The sequence below is a fragment of the Neopelma chrysocephalum genome, unplaced genomic scaffold (assembly GCF_003984885.1).
Source record: "Neopelma chrysocephalum unplaced genomic scaffold, ASM398488v2 Primary Assembly neopelma1_59, whole genome shotgun sequence".
Classification (NCBI taxonomy): domain Eukaryota; kingdom Metazoa; phylum Chordata; class Aves; order Passeriformes; family Pipridae; genus Neopelma; species Neopelma chrysocephalum.
Window position 1 is genome coordinate 6881866 of NW_020897714.1, and position 18043 is coordinate 6899908.

Consider the following 18043-nt stretch of genomic DNA (forward strand, 5'->3'; position numbering starts at 1 on the left):
AATGCAGTTTTAACTGTGGCATTGTGGTTTGTGCCTACTTAATGAGATTTATGCAAATGCATACAATTAGTAAACTAGCTTCATCAAACTGAGGGGCATAAGATAAATGCACTTCTGAAACTCCAGAAAGAAGGAGATTGAAGATTCATTCTTTTCCAATTAAAATGTATTCTAACACATACTTTCTTTGGTGGTACCTTTTCTTGCCCAAAAAACAAGAAATAAAAATACTGATCTTAGGACCTAAGTCAAAGTAGCTTGTATGCGTATTTCTTGACTTAGGAAATCTTACAGTTAAAATCTGCAGTTAATTTAATGACAAAGTTGTGAAGTCCTCATCTGGAAATAGAAGTTATTCTAAAAAATCCCCAGAATTACAGAAATCTGATTTTTACTGGTGTGGCATCCACAATCATCACTTGAAAGACTTTAGCTTTACTTCCCTCACGTGCCATAAGACTTCAGCTTATTCTCTTCCTCTGTTTCTAATTTCCTGCCATCTCGTTTGCCTTCTTTTCCCTCTTTCTCCTGTTTTTCCTCCTGTGCCACTTAATTGCAGACCGGTGAAGAGCCAGCAAAGGGCTATAGCTAGTTTTAAAATATGCAATTGGATGCAATAGAAAGTAGGCTAAACAAGACTGATAATTGTTGACATTGCTGTACCGCTCTTCCTTAATGGAGAAGCTAAGATGGACCTGGGTTTTTCTCTCTGTGTTCATTAATGTTTGTGCAACTTAGAAGAAGTTAATACTGTTGATTTCTTACTCAAATTTGTTTGAAGATAGTGAAGAGTGTCTGAAGTTATTAGTGTGCTTCCAAACAAAAAGCACATGAATGGACAGCAAGATCACATAAGCTTGATTTCCTTTAGAAAACTGATCTAAACCCCTGTTTCTAATTATGTGAAGATAAATTTTATACATTGAACATCATTAATCAAATAATTTATTAGAAAACATGTTATGTGGTTACTTATCTAAAATATATTGCAAATGTATTAACCATCTAACTTCTTTTTTTTTTTAGCCCAAATTTATTGTAACAGCTAGTTTTGGAGTAGAACCGAAAAGAAAAGTGGAATACATATCCCTCCTAGAAGGAGCACTGGCAAGGGTACAGAGCAAACCTGATAAAGTTCTCATTTACAAGCGACCTAATCTGGTGGGTGTACACTTGTTAACTTTCAGATGTTTATGTAGTGCGTGTGCCTTTTCTTTTTTACTGTATCTATTGTAGTTTGTTTTTTAATTTTAAAGGCAAACATTCATAAGATTTAAATAGTAAATAGAACTAATGCATCAGAGAGATTACTGTACAGAAAATTGAATAGTACTGTATAGAAAATTTGAATTTTCCATTTGGAATGGAATTTGACCAAATTCCATTTATTCTGTCTGTTTTTCTTTTGAAAATTTTCTTATTTTTCAATGGGCAGGGCCATGTTCCTCTTACCCGAGGTCGTGATCTTGACTGGGAAGAAGAGCTTGCGAAAGCACAGTGTTCTAAATGTGTCTCAGTTCCCTCAGACCATCCGCTTTATATTCTGTATACATCTGGAACAACAGGCTTGCCCAAGGTAAAGAACTATCTGAAGTCTACATGTCTGTGACCAATCTATTTGCAGTTCCACTCGAGAAAATATTTAATAAAAAAAGTTTAAAATGTTTGCCAGAGCACAATGCTGTAAATGATAAGCATTGCTAGAAATGGTTTAATCTTATTTATTCACATTTCGCTACTTTAAAGGCAATGTATAGGAATAAATCATGTTTGTTTATTTAAATAGTAGTAATATAAAGCTAAGATGCATTTGCTTCAAGATGTTTGTACAATATAAACTTTTGAGGACAGCAGAATGTCTTTTATCCAGTACTATCTTCTCTGTTTTAACTGTTTTAGATAAGCGTAGTATAGTGACTTAATGGCAAGATTTGCTAATATATCACTTGTGTGATGGTATGTATTGCTGACTACTCTTGTTCATTATTTACATATTAGCTAATTTTCCTACAGATAAGACATGGTGAATGACGTTACAGATTAAATGGGTTTAAGCATATTCTGAAAACTTGTGTTACTGAACAGTTCTGAGGACATAATTCCCCCGAAAAGTTTAGATTGAGTAAGTGAAAATTAGCATAGGGTATTCTTTGAAAATGTTTGCTTTAGCATGTAAATTAGTTTTAATGACCTATTTTTAAAGGATTGTATTTTAAAAGAGGGCTGTCTGAATGTTTGCTTGGTACTTATAATGCTCTTTTACAGTGTGTGGAAGACAAGCTGAATATAATTTTCTGTTGCTAGTCTTACAACACAGATTCAGACAGTATCATATATCCCTGGATATGACAGTGCTTAGACTACTATTAGAAAATTATTTAATCATGTTGCCTATAAAGTTCAGAATCTATGAGGATGTAAGGGAAAACAAGTATCAGTTTTGCTGAGAAAATTGTCTTCTGCTTTTACCTTCAAGATGGGCCCTTTAAAGCAACACATTTATCTTGAATTATTTTATTGTCAAAAAGCCCAAGATAAGATCCTTTGTTACTACAGGAATTTTCCTTGACTGTGAGTTTGAGTATAGTATCTCAGAGATAAAAGTTCTCAGAAGTATACTTCACTCTGTTGGCTCTGCAGAGAAAAATGTAGACATCTTGAGTGAATCACCCTTATAAGAGGGAGATTGTCAACTAGCATTAAGCTACAATAAGTAACTCAGTGAATAAAATAACTTTTTTATTTGTTTAAGGAACTTAATTTAAATGCTCATGCAACTAAAATTACTCAGTTATAACCTTCATAGCAAAACTTGTTAATCTCAGAGCAGGAGCTAAGTTAGAAGCTGAGTCTAACAAAGGCAATCTGCTGTTTGAAAATGGTGAAATGTTAGTTAACCATTCTCTCCCTTAGCAATCTCCATTTTAATGAGTTAATGTGTCTCTACAGTCCCTTGTTTCTTGGATGAGGTCTGAAAGTCCCTCTTTCATTCTATGAAGTACATCAAGAAAATGTACCATGCCTAGCATGGATAGATTGCTGCATTGTAATGTCTGTGCAGAGGATATTTGAATTTTAGTTCATCTGAATTTTAGTTCAGGACACCAGGACGTAGTTTACTTAATTCTTTCCTCTAGGAACAGGGTACTAGAAGGTGAAATATATGAAATCTATTGTAACCATACTTATATTGCAAAATATTTCCAAAATTTTCCTATAATTAGTGTTCCAGAGCTGGTTATTGGTTTACCAAGGTGCATGATGCTATTGATACTCTCTCATTCTAATTTTCCCTCTTTTAGGTGAACACTGGGATGTTCTTAATTTTGCATTTGTATGTGCACTTCAGGCCAGATATAAACTTTCAAAAATATATATTTGTTTAAGCCAAGTTTCTGACATCTTTAAAAAGAGTGGGTGCAGAAAGACGGATACATTTCAGGGAGTAATTCACTCCAGTTATCTTAGGGATTGTCTACATCACAGGTGCCCCTCTTATCCAGTGATGATACAGAGAGACTAGGCAATGAATTTAAAACATGCCTAACATTTAGATGGCACAGTGTGAGGTAAATACTCAATCTCTTATTTTTTGTCAGCATATGTTGACTAAATATTTGTATGTCCAGTTTTTATGAGAGAATTCTAGATTTGTTAGTAATCCTCTGAAAACTATTGTCATCTAGGCCTTGGGTTGTGTTTTTGTTTTTTTATTGTATGTTTGTTTGTTTTCCAAAATTACTTCTCTAGTGGAAGTGCTAGTACACACATGTTCTTTTTGGAATAGATCCTTTTCTTTAGGAGTACTGGAATTAGACAACCTTAAGTCTATTGCTGCTAAAACCTCAACATGTAATTGAAGATAGGAATATCATTTTTTCCCTCAAATGATCTTAAATACTCAAATTTTCTCATTTAGGGTGTTGTCAGACCAACAGGTGGCTATGCAGTTATGCTAAACTGGACAATGTCAGCTGTATACGGACTCACACCTGGTGAGGTAATTCCACTTAAACGTCATGTAAATGTGTTTGAATGCCTCTTAAAACTTCTCACTCTAATTATGTTTTTGTTTCATTTTAGGTGTGGTGGGCAGCTTCTGATTTAGGCTGGGTTGTTGGTCATTCCTATATTTGCTATGGACCTCTCCTTCATGGGAATACTACAGTTTTGTATGAGGTATGAACCATTCTAAAAAATCAGCCTTGGAAAAGGCAGCATCTCCTCCAGCTGATGATCCAGATGATCCCATTTATGCCTGTCTGTTCTTCATGCTATAGATGTTTGAATTGTGTGTATATCTTCAGTGTTCATACTCTCCCATCTATTACAGTAATTTTTAAGGAAAACTTATTTCACTGTCCTTCGAGCTTATCTACTTCATCTGTGTGAAGGGTAATGGTCAGCGGGGCAAGGAACTCCAAAACAACAGACCTAGAAATGGCAGACAGTGGAGTATACCTGTGATGTTGATTAGACTACCTTTATTATGGATCTAGGAGAGGGTGTTGTGTTTTGCATGTCTTGAGATGAAAAACACTAGATCTGAGTTGGATGCATTGAGAGCTCCATGGCTGGAACTAGAACTTCCAAGGAGACTCGTCTCTTCTCTTCTTCCTCTACCACTCAAAGCAACTGAAACCAAGACTGAGATGACATTCAGGTCACAGTCCTTTTCCTTGTGGGATGAAACTCAGTGGGGTGGAGAGGAGACTAGTCTGAGTAGAGTGGCCTGTTGCATCCTAACTTTGGTGTTCAAAATAGCAATCATGTGCCTTACATTCTTATTTTTTCAGGAATTATTGTTGATTCTCTCTCTGATCATGGGGCAGGAAGATACAGTGTCGCTTGAACCATTTTCTTTATTCTTCAGGGAGTGTCCAGTATCCATCAGTGACAGTGAAAGACATTTTATGTAAAAGCACTGACATTGTTAGCTCTTAAGTGTGCTGAGACTTGGTCGTTTGCATTCACTTGACGTTAGGATTTAGTAATTGCTTTGTCTTTTTCAGTGGTCCCAGAGGCAGAAGTTGTTTTAGATATGCCATCGTGGGATGCTGATCACCTTCGTTGGTTTGTAGTGATAGCTAGAAACATGTGAATCATTAAGGGAAATACAATGATAACTCAGATCATACAAGAACTGCAGAAGTATAGTGAATGGACTGGATACTGAGGGCATGAAATAAGCTTTGATGACAATGTAAATATAGCAATTGTTAGAGCACCATCTGTACCCAGTCCTTCTGGAGCAGGGGAGTCAGCATGACACGGCAGAAACATGCTGTTTTGTCGTATGTGCAGAAGTTCTGCTTAAGAAAATATTTATTACAAGCAAACTTTCTCCATTTTCCTCTTATTACACTGTAGAAGTGAAGATAACCATACTAGAACAAAAATGGATTGTTAGTGTTTACAGAAACAAGCATTATCAAAACAATCCTTCAATCTTTGCACAACCAGTTAAATCGGTATTGGTTGAGTTGTGCTTCACTGTAATGAACTTACGCGCTTCTGTTGGTGGGCAGCTGGTGCTGGGGTTGTTCCTGAATTTTGAGTAAATATGTTTCTGAATCCTGGATACTGGAAAGGCATGGACAGTTGTAATACGGTGAGATTCCCTTCAAATTATTTGAACGCTACTGTGCATCAGAGACTACAGAACTGACTATGGCTTGCTGCATCCTGTTTTGGAAGTTAGAAGTACACGTTACTGCTCGAAATTCAATGTCTTTGCAAAAATTATAAGTGAGATTTTCACAAGCAGAAGATGCCTCTTGAAGTGGGTCAAGAATCCTGAAGTCCAGAAAAGCAATGGTCATTAGGGATGTGTCTACATGATATTTCAAATCACAGCAGCAGTACAGTTCTGAAATAAGTCCTCCGATTGTCCTTGCTTGTTGATTTGATTAACAGAGGGGTTTTAGTTGTATGAATGCCATCTTTACAGAGAAGGCTAAGACACAAGTTTTGCCACTTGGGATCAAATGGTAGGATCCAATGAGTGGGACTGCACTGCTGTGGAGTTAAGTTTTCTAGGACAAAAGAAAAGCACATGTGCCAACGGGAAGCTTTTAAACAGTTGAGCGCTCAAACCTTATTCTGAAGTGCTTCTCCTGCTGTGCAAAAGGGCCAAATGTGATGGGAGACTTCATATTTACTGACTGCCAGATGTCTGCTTGTTCTGACTTTGTGAGAACTACAGAAGCAGCTCAAGCTTTTGCATCTGTCCTCTTCACCAGCCCTATTTCTTTTTCTGTTACTGCTCTTTCCTGCTGCTGTATTTTGCAATAGTGACAAGCATTGCATTGATGTCCCAGAATACTGAGCAAGGGGCAATGACAGCATGTGCTCTGAAAGGCCCAAAAGCTTCTCCAACACCCTGTTACACCACTCTGTTACTAATGCCAAGCCTGCTGCAGAATGTGACAGGGCTGACAAGTATTGCTGCATTAAGTTCAATTAGATGATCATGTTCTTGACGAGATGGGAAAACCATTCTTCTGATGTGGCATGGTGTGTGTGCCCCTACCATAGACATCTTGAATAGATCTTCAGTGGAGGGGGGGAGTACTCCACCAAGCCCACTGATTGTGAGAACATCAACACCTTTAGTTCCAGGACCAACAATGTGTGAGAAAAGTCCAGGGAAGAGTGTGCCTAAAGTGCTGTACATGTCTATATGTGGATGCCCCATTCCTGGAAGTATTGAAGGCCAGTTTGGATGGAGCTCTCCACAACCCCATGGCAGGGGGGTTGGAACTTTAAAGTCCCTTCTGACCCAGGCCATTCTATGACTCTGTATTTCTATGATATGTGCCTGCAACCCCCAGAGGACCCCTGGGAGACAACATGCAGAACATCCCCTCTGCCTCAGCAGGCAATAGGCCATGGTCCACATGCCCATATAAGCAAGTATGCATCCTCCTTTCCTGTACATGTATGGACTCTGCTTGGGAGGTTTCTGGTGGAATTCACTGGTTGCAGAGCTGTGGGAAGGCAGCATGAGTCTGGATTGCCTGTGAAAGCTGCTGTGCCTTGAGAAATGATTTCTGAGGGGCTGTTACATGTTAGAGAAGTTCTGTGGAGCAACAATCTCATGAGAGACCACTTGCCCCATCCCAGCTCTGCCTGTGTACCAGGCATAGTCCTGGAAACCACATAATCCATGGACATGGCATGCCTCGATGACACAGCCCTCCTCATCTTCTGCACAAAAGCCCAGCCACAGTCTCAAATGCAGTGTGTTAAGGACCTACCTAGTGGTGGTAGTGGTGCTGGTACTTCTAACCACAATGCCAGGATGATACCATTTCTTTGAAATGCAGGTGGTGGTTGTTGGCAATATATTATCTATTTCTCTGTCCCAAGTCACACTCAGGAAAAGTTGTAAAGGGAAGGACATGGCAGGCTGCAGTCAGGCATAATTGAATTAGCCAGGTTTTTGGATTGAATAAAGCATGGGAGTGTGTGAAGCACAGAAGTGTGGAGGACGGAAAAACTGAGAACAGAGAGAGAAGTATTGGGGGTTAGTTCTTTTCTAATCGTAGCATAACATTTGCCAGATTGCAAGACATTGATGTCCAGTGGTATTCCTCCTATCCCAGTCCATGTTCTCCTGGATGCTCAGTGGCTTGATGACTGTTTTCAGTGAAGGGGCAGATAAAGTCGTGACACAAGTGCATTGCTGAATACCCCACCTACGACAAAGAGAGCCGAGAACTGTGCATACAGGTACTGCAGAAGCTGTGCTCAGTGTTTCAGCCTGAAGAAAGATCTTGAAGATGTCCTCGCTGTTGGTTCGGACTAAAAGTAATACCCTGAATTTGGAAGAATATTAGAAACATTTGAACAGTGTCTGTTCCCCATAGCCCAAAGTCTTTCAAATGAGCAGATATTGATTGCAGTTCCATTATGCATTGAATAAAAGCACAATTAAATTAGGCCTGTGCTGCACTGTTGTCAGAGTGCACATGTGCAGCCTCTCTCATGTTGATTATTGGCATAGAGGACTTCATGAGTGATCCTGTCCCTCCCTACTTGGCAAGAAGGCACTGGCATATGTTTTGGTTCTGTGAACGGAGAAATGGAAGATGGGGGATATAGAAACCCTGTAGTGGAGTCTACTGACGATGTGTGAATTGACATGCTACTGTCATCTGCAGGAAACCAGTGAAAGGGACAGAATGACACTTCCCAGAAGTCCTGTCAGTCAAGGGAGCAAAGATCTGTAAGGTAGCTTTCCATCAGCAAACTTTGAGCTGCATTTTTGGTGAAGTGAACAAGGCAAAGTCTAGCCTAAAATAAACCTCAAATAGCATCTAATGGAAGAGGTAAAGAGCATTGGCATTAAGTGGTTTGATCTACTAATCTGTTCTAATTCACATCACTACCTGCTATGTAAACAAAATCTGTGACACCATATGTGCTCGCATTCATGTTTCATTTTATTATTTCACATTTTGGCCAGTGCATGTAGTAGGAAGATTGATAATCTGTCATAGAACAGCAAATTGTGTCTGGGTGACACCTGTGTGTATTGCTTTGTACAAAATCCTGTTGTTTATCATTTTCATAACAGAAAAATTTAAAATAAGGAACAAAATGTAATGTTTAAAGCAGAGCTCACATGCCTTAATGCTCCCAACCAATGATTGGAGCAGCTGGAGAAAACTTAAACAAATGCTTATTCTTAATTTGAATCTCCATGTACCTTCTGTCCAGATAAATTTTCCTGTCTTGCTTACATTGTTGACTGTAAAAGCTTGCAATGAATGTGTTACAGAAACACAAGATGCAGAGAATATCTACAGTGCAACTGTGGCAATAAAAATCACGCATTCCTTTAAGTATTGCTTATGATTAGCTCTTTTTTGATGAGTTTCCAATGTCTTGATCTGGTGAAACCCACTTGCTTCTGTGAATTTACAAACCAAATTACTGTGGAACTTCTGAAAAGCTTTTGAGTCAATGATGAGTGGCAGCTTGCTGACTGTGGGAGCGATGCTTTGTTCTTAGTGCACATGCAAGTTCTGAAAGACATTAGGAAGCAAGATTTTTTTCTAGGACATTCCAAATTAAAAGTAGTCAAGTAGTTTTTAAAAGAGAGAAGGTATTTTTTAAAGCAATAGGGCAAAATACTAAGAAAACAGAAAAAAAAAGAAAGGAAGAATTCAAGAGGAACAAACAAGAGAGAGACTATGATAAACTCATGAGACAGATTTTTCTGCAGAAAGGATTCCTAGGTAACTAAATACACCTATATGTGGAAGATGGAATACAGGAATTTTACCTCAGTTCTTGGGTTCAAATACATACATTTGTTTAGATGGATAAAAATGTTCAGAAGAACAAGCGTTATATACTTGTGTTCTTGAACTTGCAAATAGCCCCAGATGTAGAGGTGGATTTGTGACATTTTGTAGGGCTTGTGTACATATCACAGCTGTTTTACACCTTTTGTTTGTCTCAAAGAGGTCAGACGTCAGATTCCTCTGGTGTGTTGTTTATTTGTGTAGGGCAAGCATGGGTACATCTGTGAGAACTCCTAAAGGTCCACTAAATAATTTGCGGATTGATTTTAGTATCTTCAGTTGAGTAATGTAGGCTCTCACTGCTTATGAAAAAAGAGATAATTGCAATTTTCTTTTTATTGGTTATAAAAAGATTATTTTCTTATGAAGAAGAGAAACAGTCTGCATGCTCTTTTATGCATTATTGTGGTGGCAGAAGAGACCACTGTGAACAAGAGGGACAGGCTTTGGCTCTGAAAATGGCTTTGCATACTGAGATATTCAGTGGTCTTTTTTCGCCTGCATTTTCCTGTGGTGAAAGGGTGAGGAATAACAATTTGTGGGCTGCACTTCAATCCTAAGATACTCCATTTGTCACTCTCCTAACTAGTGGTAACAATCTTTGCTGTTTCATCTTTATAGTATGACAATCCGTGTGAAATCTTTGGAAGTTCAATATCCTTAAGTGAAAAATCCCTGTTACTTTTTTTGACCTCGTTTTGTTTTCTGTTAGGCTTAAAAGGATGTGTGGACATCACTGTAAGCTATATTTGAGTACTAACATGCTGTCATTGAATCTTGCATCTACATTCCTAGCAACTTACATTGTTTGTAGAGGTAACCAAAGTTAATAGGTATGTTCAAGATTTATTAAACAGAAATATGTTCCAGAAGAACAATGTCTAATCTTTGGTGATCTTATAGTTGATGACTTTTTTGGTGTTGGACAGTATGGATCAATATGTGAGATGAATTTTCTGGTATAAGTTCTCCACACAAACCAGAACTGTCTGCTTTCTAACTTCACTTGGATTTACTCAAGCAGAATAGATGTTTTGGGCAAACACAACACAGGGCTGCACTTTCTCATCTCAAGTGTTGTGTGGATCACTAACTGCAGTATATAATAACTCTCTAGTGAGGGTCACTGCTGGTTTTGCAGTACATGAAACAGTAAACTGTCAACTGTTTTTACTAAAGACTTCATAGACCTAATTCTCATTTGGGTGTGTAGGAGTGTGAGAAATCTCAGCATTGCTGCTAAGAGCTTGTCCTTGCAGTGTATGTCATACATGTGCGTTACCATATGCAGATGAGTTCATAAAGGAAAGCCTACAGGCTATATAAGCGTACCTGTATAGATGGTAGTCTCTGTTTTCCCCCTCATGTATGGCTGTTACTTATATTTCTAAGTGTATTTAGTAATTTGGAGTTTTCAGATGTTCTATCCATTAGTTAAAAAGTGTTGCTTTGATTTTTTTAATATTTTAGAATCTTAATTTATTAAAAAGGTATTTTTCAAGTTCCATTGCTTTTTAATAAAGAAATTTTGGAGGCAGCAGATACATACCGATTCGTGTTGAATGAACACTAAATGTGTGAAATTTGGAGAAGAAAGAAATTGAGCTCTTTTCTAGGCTGTTTTTATAAATTGCACAATTTACCTAATGTTGGATACTTTTCAAACCCCATCTCCATTTTTATTTCATCTCCATATGCTGAATAGCAATTTTGAGAGCTTCAATGGCTTCGGGGTCTCTACAAATAAATAAAGAAAGACCTCCAGTTATAAGTGACTGTCACTAGAAAAATAGAAACAAAATAATAAAAAATAGAGAAAGAAATAATTTTTATTATTTTTTAAGTTTAATTCTATTACAAAAGAATTCCATTTTCTAGTTTGTCCGGAAAAACCTCAGTGATGTTCCAGTAAATTCCTGTAATTTTAAGGCTGGGGACCACTGCAGTTGAATTCCTTCATCTTCTGAATAAGAAAGAGCAAAACTTCACCCAGTAGCAGAAATGCACATTTATGGACTCAAATATTGTATTAGCTTGCATATTAAATTACTATAGTCTAATTAATGTTTAAGGACCTAATGGATGTTAATTAGATTCTTCATTCTAAGGGGATTAACTAAGCAGCACCACACTAGTTAAGTAGAAGAGGAAAGCCATGTGTGAAAAATGGCAGGTACTTGGAGATAATAAAAAGACTATGATAGTTTATAGTGCCTGTTTTTGACCACTGATGATGCACTGGGCCAGATTAAAATTGTTGTGTGAATTGTCAGAAGAGAATCACTGCAATAAAGAGGTTTTCATTCTAACAGGTGTAGGGAGTAAAGTGATGAGTCCTTCAGTGTTTTCTGTTACATAGTTGTCTTAGAGTGAAGTTTTATCTCTGTGTGAATGAATGGGGATCAACATGATTATTGTCATTATAAAGGCAACTCTGAATTTACACTGTTGGTTTTGTAAACTAATAAGAGTAAAAATCCTATTTCTTTAATAGTGATGGTTAAAGAAAAATCAGAGTTAATATTTGGTTGACCTACATGTCAGCTTTGTGATTTTTTGCTCTTGGTGAGAACATTATTAAACAGAAGTAGTACATTTCCCATTTTTCTTTCTCTGAGATGCCACCAGTTGAGGCTTCAGACATTGTTCATGACATCAGCATTATCTTTTTGAGGATTAAAAATGGAAAGAAAAGAAACGTGTCTGTACACACAGGAATAAAAATAATATTTACAAAGAGAATAGTATATAATTTTTCTTCTGCTCAGAAGATTGTCTTAACAGTGAATATTCATAAATTTGTAGTCAGATTTCCTAAATGATTGCCTAATGATGGGTTTCGGGTTAGGGATTATCAGTATGCTGTTTAGCTATGGGGAAAGAACAACTCCTCCCCTTTGCCTGTGGACAACCACTGTTGAATGTAAACTGTGCTGACTTCATATCCTCACGATATAATATGTTTTGTTTATTTTTAAATAACTTAGGTGACAACTTGTTGTTTTAACAATTGCTATGGAAACTACATGCTTTCAGTTTTTACTTACTCTTACACCATTGTCAGGAATGTGAAAACAGTAATGAAATCTTTTGAATACAGCAAGTGTATTTTTGGGTTTGGTTTGTTTGTTTTTTTTTTAAATAATCTATCCTGGGTTGTCTTTCTCCAAGACATGACAAACTTCAGCTATACATAAGATACCTGAAGACTTACAGCCCACTCTGGGTTACTCTTGCTAATAGGATTTCAAGCTGCAAGCAACAGGGCAGCATGAAGAGAAAATCTAGCTATTCCTTGTGGTACTGTGATGTCAGGAAAAAGGCAGCATTGTAGTTCCAGTGTTTGGGACTTTGAACTGGGGTTAGGGTAAGGAAGAGGATACCCACATTTGTCAAGGAACTATGCATTAAGGACTTCATTTGAGTGGTCTAGGAGAGAGAAGGAGCTATTTTCCCACACAAAGCTGTAGCAAGACGTTGCTGTGCACCTGGAGTCTTCCTCTCAATGCTCACTGAGGTCCTGCTGTTGCAACAAATCTGCAGGGTACATAACAACAGCAGCAGGTTTAAAATTACTCTCCTTTGGCACAATTCTTGGAGACATGTAGTGTTTCTTGCTGTTTTTCTAAGCCAGTATCATCAGCTTACAAAGCAAGCACTGTCTCTGAAGTCTGGCAGTTTTGTGACCTTTCTGCCATCACTCATACTCGTATTTTTGGAGAGAATTCAGTAGGATATGTCATTTCAAGTCCTTAGTGGAGGTTTGGCAGCAGCGTCACCAGCAGAAAGAGGAATGCCTCTATGAATGTATTCTTTTGAATGGTGGTATGTCAGGATTTTGTGTGGGCTTTGACATCAGCAGGTTTTAGTGGCAATGAGTTCCCTGTGTAATATTTCCTATGCAGACAAAATTTCCTTATAATTTTGAATTTAGCTTTAATTGAAGAACCCTTTGTTGTTAGGGGTCAGATGTGCTATTTCTGATGAATTGTTGGATATTTTATTATAGCTCTTCTTGTATGTCTTTTTCCTCAAGTAATCCATTCCGGTGGCTTCTCACTTTCTCCATTACAAGAACTTTTCTATCCCCTTGATCATTCTTGCTGCCTGTGAATCTTCTTTCATAATCATGTATGAAATCATAATCATCCGCATATTCTGCCTCAGGATGTCTGCTCAGCTGTTTGACATCTCATAAATTACGTGCTAAATCTAGGTACTTCCAGAAAGATGTTCCTATCTGTTTGTCTATCTCAGAGTCTCTTGGTAGGTTATTAAAAGAAAGTCTTTTCTACGTGAATCTTCCTAGCTGATACAAGAAGTGTGTGTTCCTACTTTTCTTTTTTAAATTAGGTGAGATAGATCACTCTCTTTCTGACTGCCCTACTCCTGTTTCTCATGCTTTCAGTTCCTGCCAACCACAGATATTATTGCCAAACTTTTAAAATCAATTTTCATCTCCAGTGTTGATGCAGATACTGAATAGCAACAGGTCTTGAACTGATCCCTGCAGAAATCCAGTGAAAGCATCTAATTTGCTCATAGTCCCCAAATTGACTCAGCAGTATGTCAGCATATTGTGAATTCAAGTACCCTGTTTATATTGCTAACTTCAAAAAAAATCAAAGTTCCGTGTGGTAATAAGCATCTCATGGCATCTTGCAGTATTTCTTAAAATTTTTGTATAATAAATGAGAACTCTCTCTGACAATTTTATTTGTAGTTTTTTGGGGCTCTGAAATTAATTTGCACTGTCTCAGATTTAGTTTACTTATGTCAGTTTTTGTTTATGCATTTGCTAAACTGTGAACAGCTGCTGAGGCACCAGGGAACTTTTTCTGCAGAATTAGTAAAAATATTTTACAGCTGGACCAGATTTTTTTTCCCTAAATGAATATCTTAAGTGTTGACTTAGTCTTTAGGTATTATTTCCTATCAATTGTTAGGTGAATTTTCTGTTCCTCCTACTGTTTGTGTTTTATTTGGTTTTCTTCTAGATCCAAGACTGGTAACTCCAAACCTAAACTGCTGTAGCTTACCTATGACATAAATATCAACCTGTCAGAGTCCTGCATGCCTATCCATGCACTACTGAAGGTTCAGCTGCTTGTGTGGAAGGTACTCTTTGGCTCAGGCTTGCTGGAAGTGTGAAGCATAGGCATGTCTGTGACATAGCTTGGAGAGGGATCAGGTGTGAAGTGAGAGCTGGGAGGGAGTGGGTGTGCTCGGGGTCAGACACAGCCCTTTTATGGGCTCTGGATATTTCCATTTGTTTAGACTAACCAATTTCAGATTGCTCCACAGCTAGGTTTTTTGATGTCCAAGATGATTGATACTGCTTCAATTACATAATTAGTTAATGAGAAGTTTGTGGAAATTTGGAATTTTTCAGAGTCTGAGACCATTTGTTTTAGTTATTACTGTTTAGTTATTACTGCTGAAGGCTTGAGCTCCTAAGCAGGTGGCTACAGATCTACAAGTATAGTGAACATTACAAGGAGAGGATGTCAACTTGAATGAATAGGTTCCTGTACAAATACTGATGAACAAACAAAAGTTGTGATGAAGAAGTTTGCTAGGGTGATGCTTCAAGATAGTCTTGGAAAAGATTTTTCTTTGGGAACTATGTGTTATCTGGCAGCATAAAGGTCATAACTCACTTTTTCAGCAAGCAAATAGCATTATGTTGCATTTCTGTTTGGGAATTTAGGATAGGCTATTTGCAAAAAGAGAGGTTTTGGCATTAGTTATACTACTCTCTGCTACTTGGGCTGACAACTGGGTTTTTTTGTTTATTTTTTTCTCCATTCTCTCCATTTGTTTATTTTCTCACTACTTGCTCCATCCTTTAAAGAAACACAAACCATCAACTTTTCAATTGTGCATCCTATTTTGTCTTGGTTTTTTAAATCTTTTGTGGTGAGCGTTTTTCTGAGCACACCTCTCACCGGCAGCATCATCTCACCATAAAGCTGCAAAACCTAGGTATCCAACCTAGGCCATCCTATGTTCTTTGAATCTGATTAATGATTCATTGGGGCTCTTTCCAGGCACTGGCATGCAGAGCAAGCCTGGGGAAGACAGCACTGGGAAGGGCAGATGGGAGAATGAAAAGAATGAATTCCTGTGGGCCTGCATCACAGTCAGCATGCTGCCTATTGTATTGGAATGGGGCAACTACCTTGATTAGTGGGTGTTTTCATAAAGACGTTTACTGTGCTACCTCATTACTGAATTTTGTAAATTCTTTGAAGATATTCAAATGCCTCTCTTCCTTCTGCATCTTGGTAAAATCAGAAATATTAATTAGAGTTTTATATGCTGTTTTTTTCCACTGGACCAATTAATCTATCTATTCCAAATTTGCATTTCCACAAGGATGGTGAAGGCATGAATTTTTCTTGTCACTGGTGAACTGCTGAAAGGATGATGACATTTCAGTAGTGAAACTTTCTCTGTGTTTGTGGCTTCTTACATAAAGCATTGACAAAACTGTGTTTGCAGTGTGAAAAGTGTATATCTCTGTGCTGGTTTAAAGGTAAACCGGCAGGGGAAATGAACCCAACTCAAAAGAGATTATAAGTCAGAATAACAATTTAATAAATATAATACAATAAATACAATTACACAGACAAACAATTGGTTTTAACCCACAAAACCCAGATGTATAACCCAACACCCTGGGGCGTGAACAGAGTGGTGTTTGTTGGGGCCCCCTCCACGTGCTGAGCCAAACGTGGTCCCCCTGAGTCCCAAAGTCATGGCTAGGCTTCGCGAACGAAGATTTGAGAAGGGCTCTACCCACATTTCTTGCAAGCGCGTTGGTGGCTAAAAAGGCCAATACGAGAAAGGCATGTCCGGTTGCAAAAGGCACAGCAGAAAGACTCCTTGGATGGTATATTCTGCAAGGCACAATTCTTTCTGCGTTGTCTTTTCTCCTCAAGGGCGATCCTGCGTGCTTTCTCAAAAGCATCAGCAGCGTTATAGATGGTCTGTCTCCAGGCCTCCCGATTGGAGGCCAGAGTAGACCAGTTATGGTGATCAATATGCCCGAGGCTGAGTTGTTGTTTCAGGGAGTCCTTGTATCTTTTCTTCAGGGCTCCTCTCTTGCGGCAGCCGGTGGCAAGTTCACCATAGAGTAGGATCTTAGGGAGGCGGTGGTCCTTCATCCTGGAGACGTGCCCTGCCCAGCGCAGCTGCGTTCTCAGTAGCAATACTTGTGATTGCTGCTTGTTCGAGAACAGATGTATTGGTCACATAGTCTGACCAGTGGATGTTTAGGATTGTACGGAGGCAGCGTTGATGGAAGCGTTCTAGGAGACGCAGGTGGTGGCGGTAGATGACCCATGATTCGGAACCATATAAGAGAGTAAACAGCACTATGGCTCTGTAAACACTGATCTTGGTACTTTTCTTCAAGTGTTTATTACGCCATACTCTTTTATGGAGTTTTCCAAAAGCACTATATACCTTCGCTAACCTGTTGTCTATCTCCCCATCAATCTTACCATCCGAGGAGATGAGGCTGCCTAGGTAATTGAACTGCTGGACTGATTTGAGTTCTGATTGGCCAATGGTGATGTGGGGATGATGGGGGACTTCCTGAGGTGCAGGTTGATGGAGAACTTCTGTCTTCTTTAAGCTGACTTCCAGCCCAAAGTGCTCAGCAGCATCTGCAAAGCAGGATGTTAAACGCTGCAGGGCTGCTTCTGTGTGGGCAACAAGGGCAGCGTCATCAGCATAGAGCAGCTCCCGGACAAGATGGTTTAAGGTCTTGGTGTGGGCCTTCAGTTGCCTTAGGTTGAATAGGCTTCCATCAGTACGGTATCGAATGTAGATACCATCCTGATCATTGAGGTCTGCTGTGGCCCTCATGCTGAAAAAGACTGTGAATAGGGTAGGAGCGAGAATGCAGCCTTGTTTCACACCATTCTTTATTAGAAAGGACTCAGAAAGTGTGTTGCCATATCTGACTTGGCCGTGCTGATCCTCATGAAGAGAGATGATCATTTTAAGGAACTTGGGGGGACAACCTAAACGTTCCAAAATCTGCCAAAGACCTTTTCTGCTCACAGTATCGAAAGCCTTGGTAAGGTCGACAAATGTTACATAGAGACCTTTGTTCTGTTCCCTACACTTCTCTTGCAGTTGTCTGAGAACAAATATCATGTCTGTGGTGCTCTTGTTGGCTCTGAAACCACACTGACTTTCAGGTAGAATTCCTTCTGCTATAGCGGGTATTAGTCTGTTCAAGAGTATTTTTGCCAGGATTTTGCCAGCAATGGAGAGCAGAGTGATACCACGGTAATTTGAGCAGTCTGATTTAGTACCTTTCTTCTTATACAAGGTGATGATAACTGCATCACGAAGGTCTGAAGGTAGTTCGCCTAGTTCCCAACAGCGCACCACAAGCTCATGAAATTTAGCATGGAGTGCAAGGCCCCCATGTTTCCAGAGTTCGGGTGGAATTCCATCAACCCCAGCTGCCTTGCCGATTTTCACCTGCTGTATGGCCTTGAGGGTTTCTCCTAAAGTGGGGGCAGTATCCAATTCGTATTTCACCGGTTGTTGTGTGATGGACTGTATTGCTGAGTCTTGGACTACACGGTTGGTACTGAAAAGAGTTTGAAAATGTTCAGACCATCTATTCAGAATGGAGGTTTTATCTGTCAGAAGCGTTTGACCATCTGCACTGAGTAGTGGACTTTGGACTTGGTATATAGGCCCGT

General features: G+C 38.8%; 1 protein-coding gene across 1 annotated transcript in view; it reads left to right on the forward strand.

The window, feature by feature from the left end:
- ACSS3 (acyl-CoA synthetase short chain family member 3) overlaps positions 1-18043 on the forward strand; it is a 97478-nt gene that overhangs the window by 25188 nt on the left and 54247 nt on the right. The window contains exons 4-7 of the mRNA XM_027679806.1: positions 1027-1161; positions 1436-1576; positions 3920-4000; positions 4084-4179. Of these exons, the coding sequence (XP_027535607.1) occupies positions 1027-1161; positions 1436-1576; positions 3920-4000; positions 4084-4179 (453 nt within the window). The remainder of the gene's footprint in view (positions 1-1026; positions 1162-1435; positions 1577-3919; positions 4001-4083; positions 4180-18043) is intronic.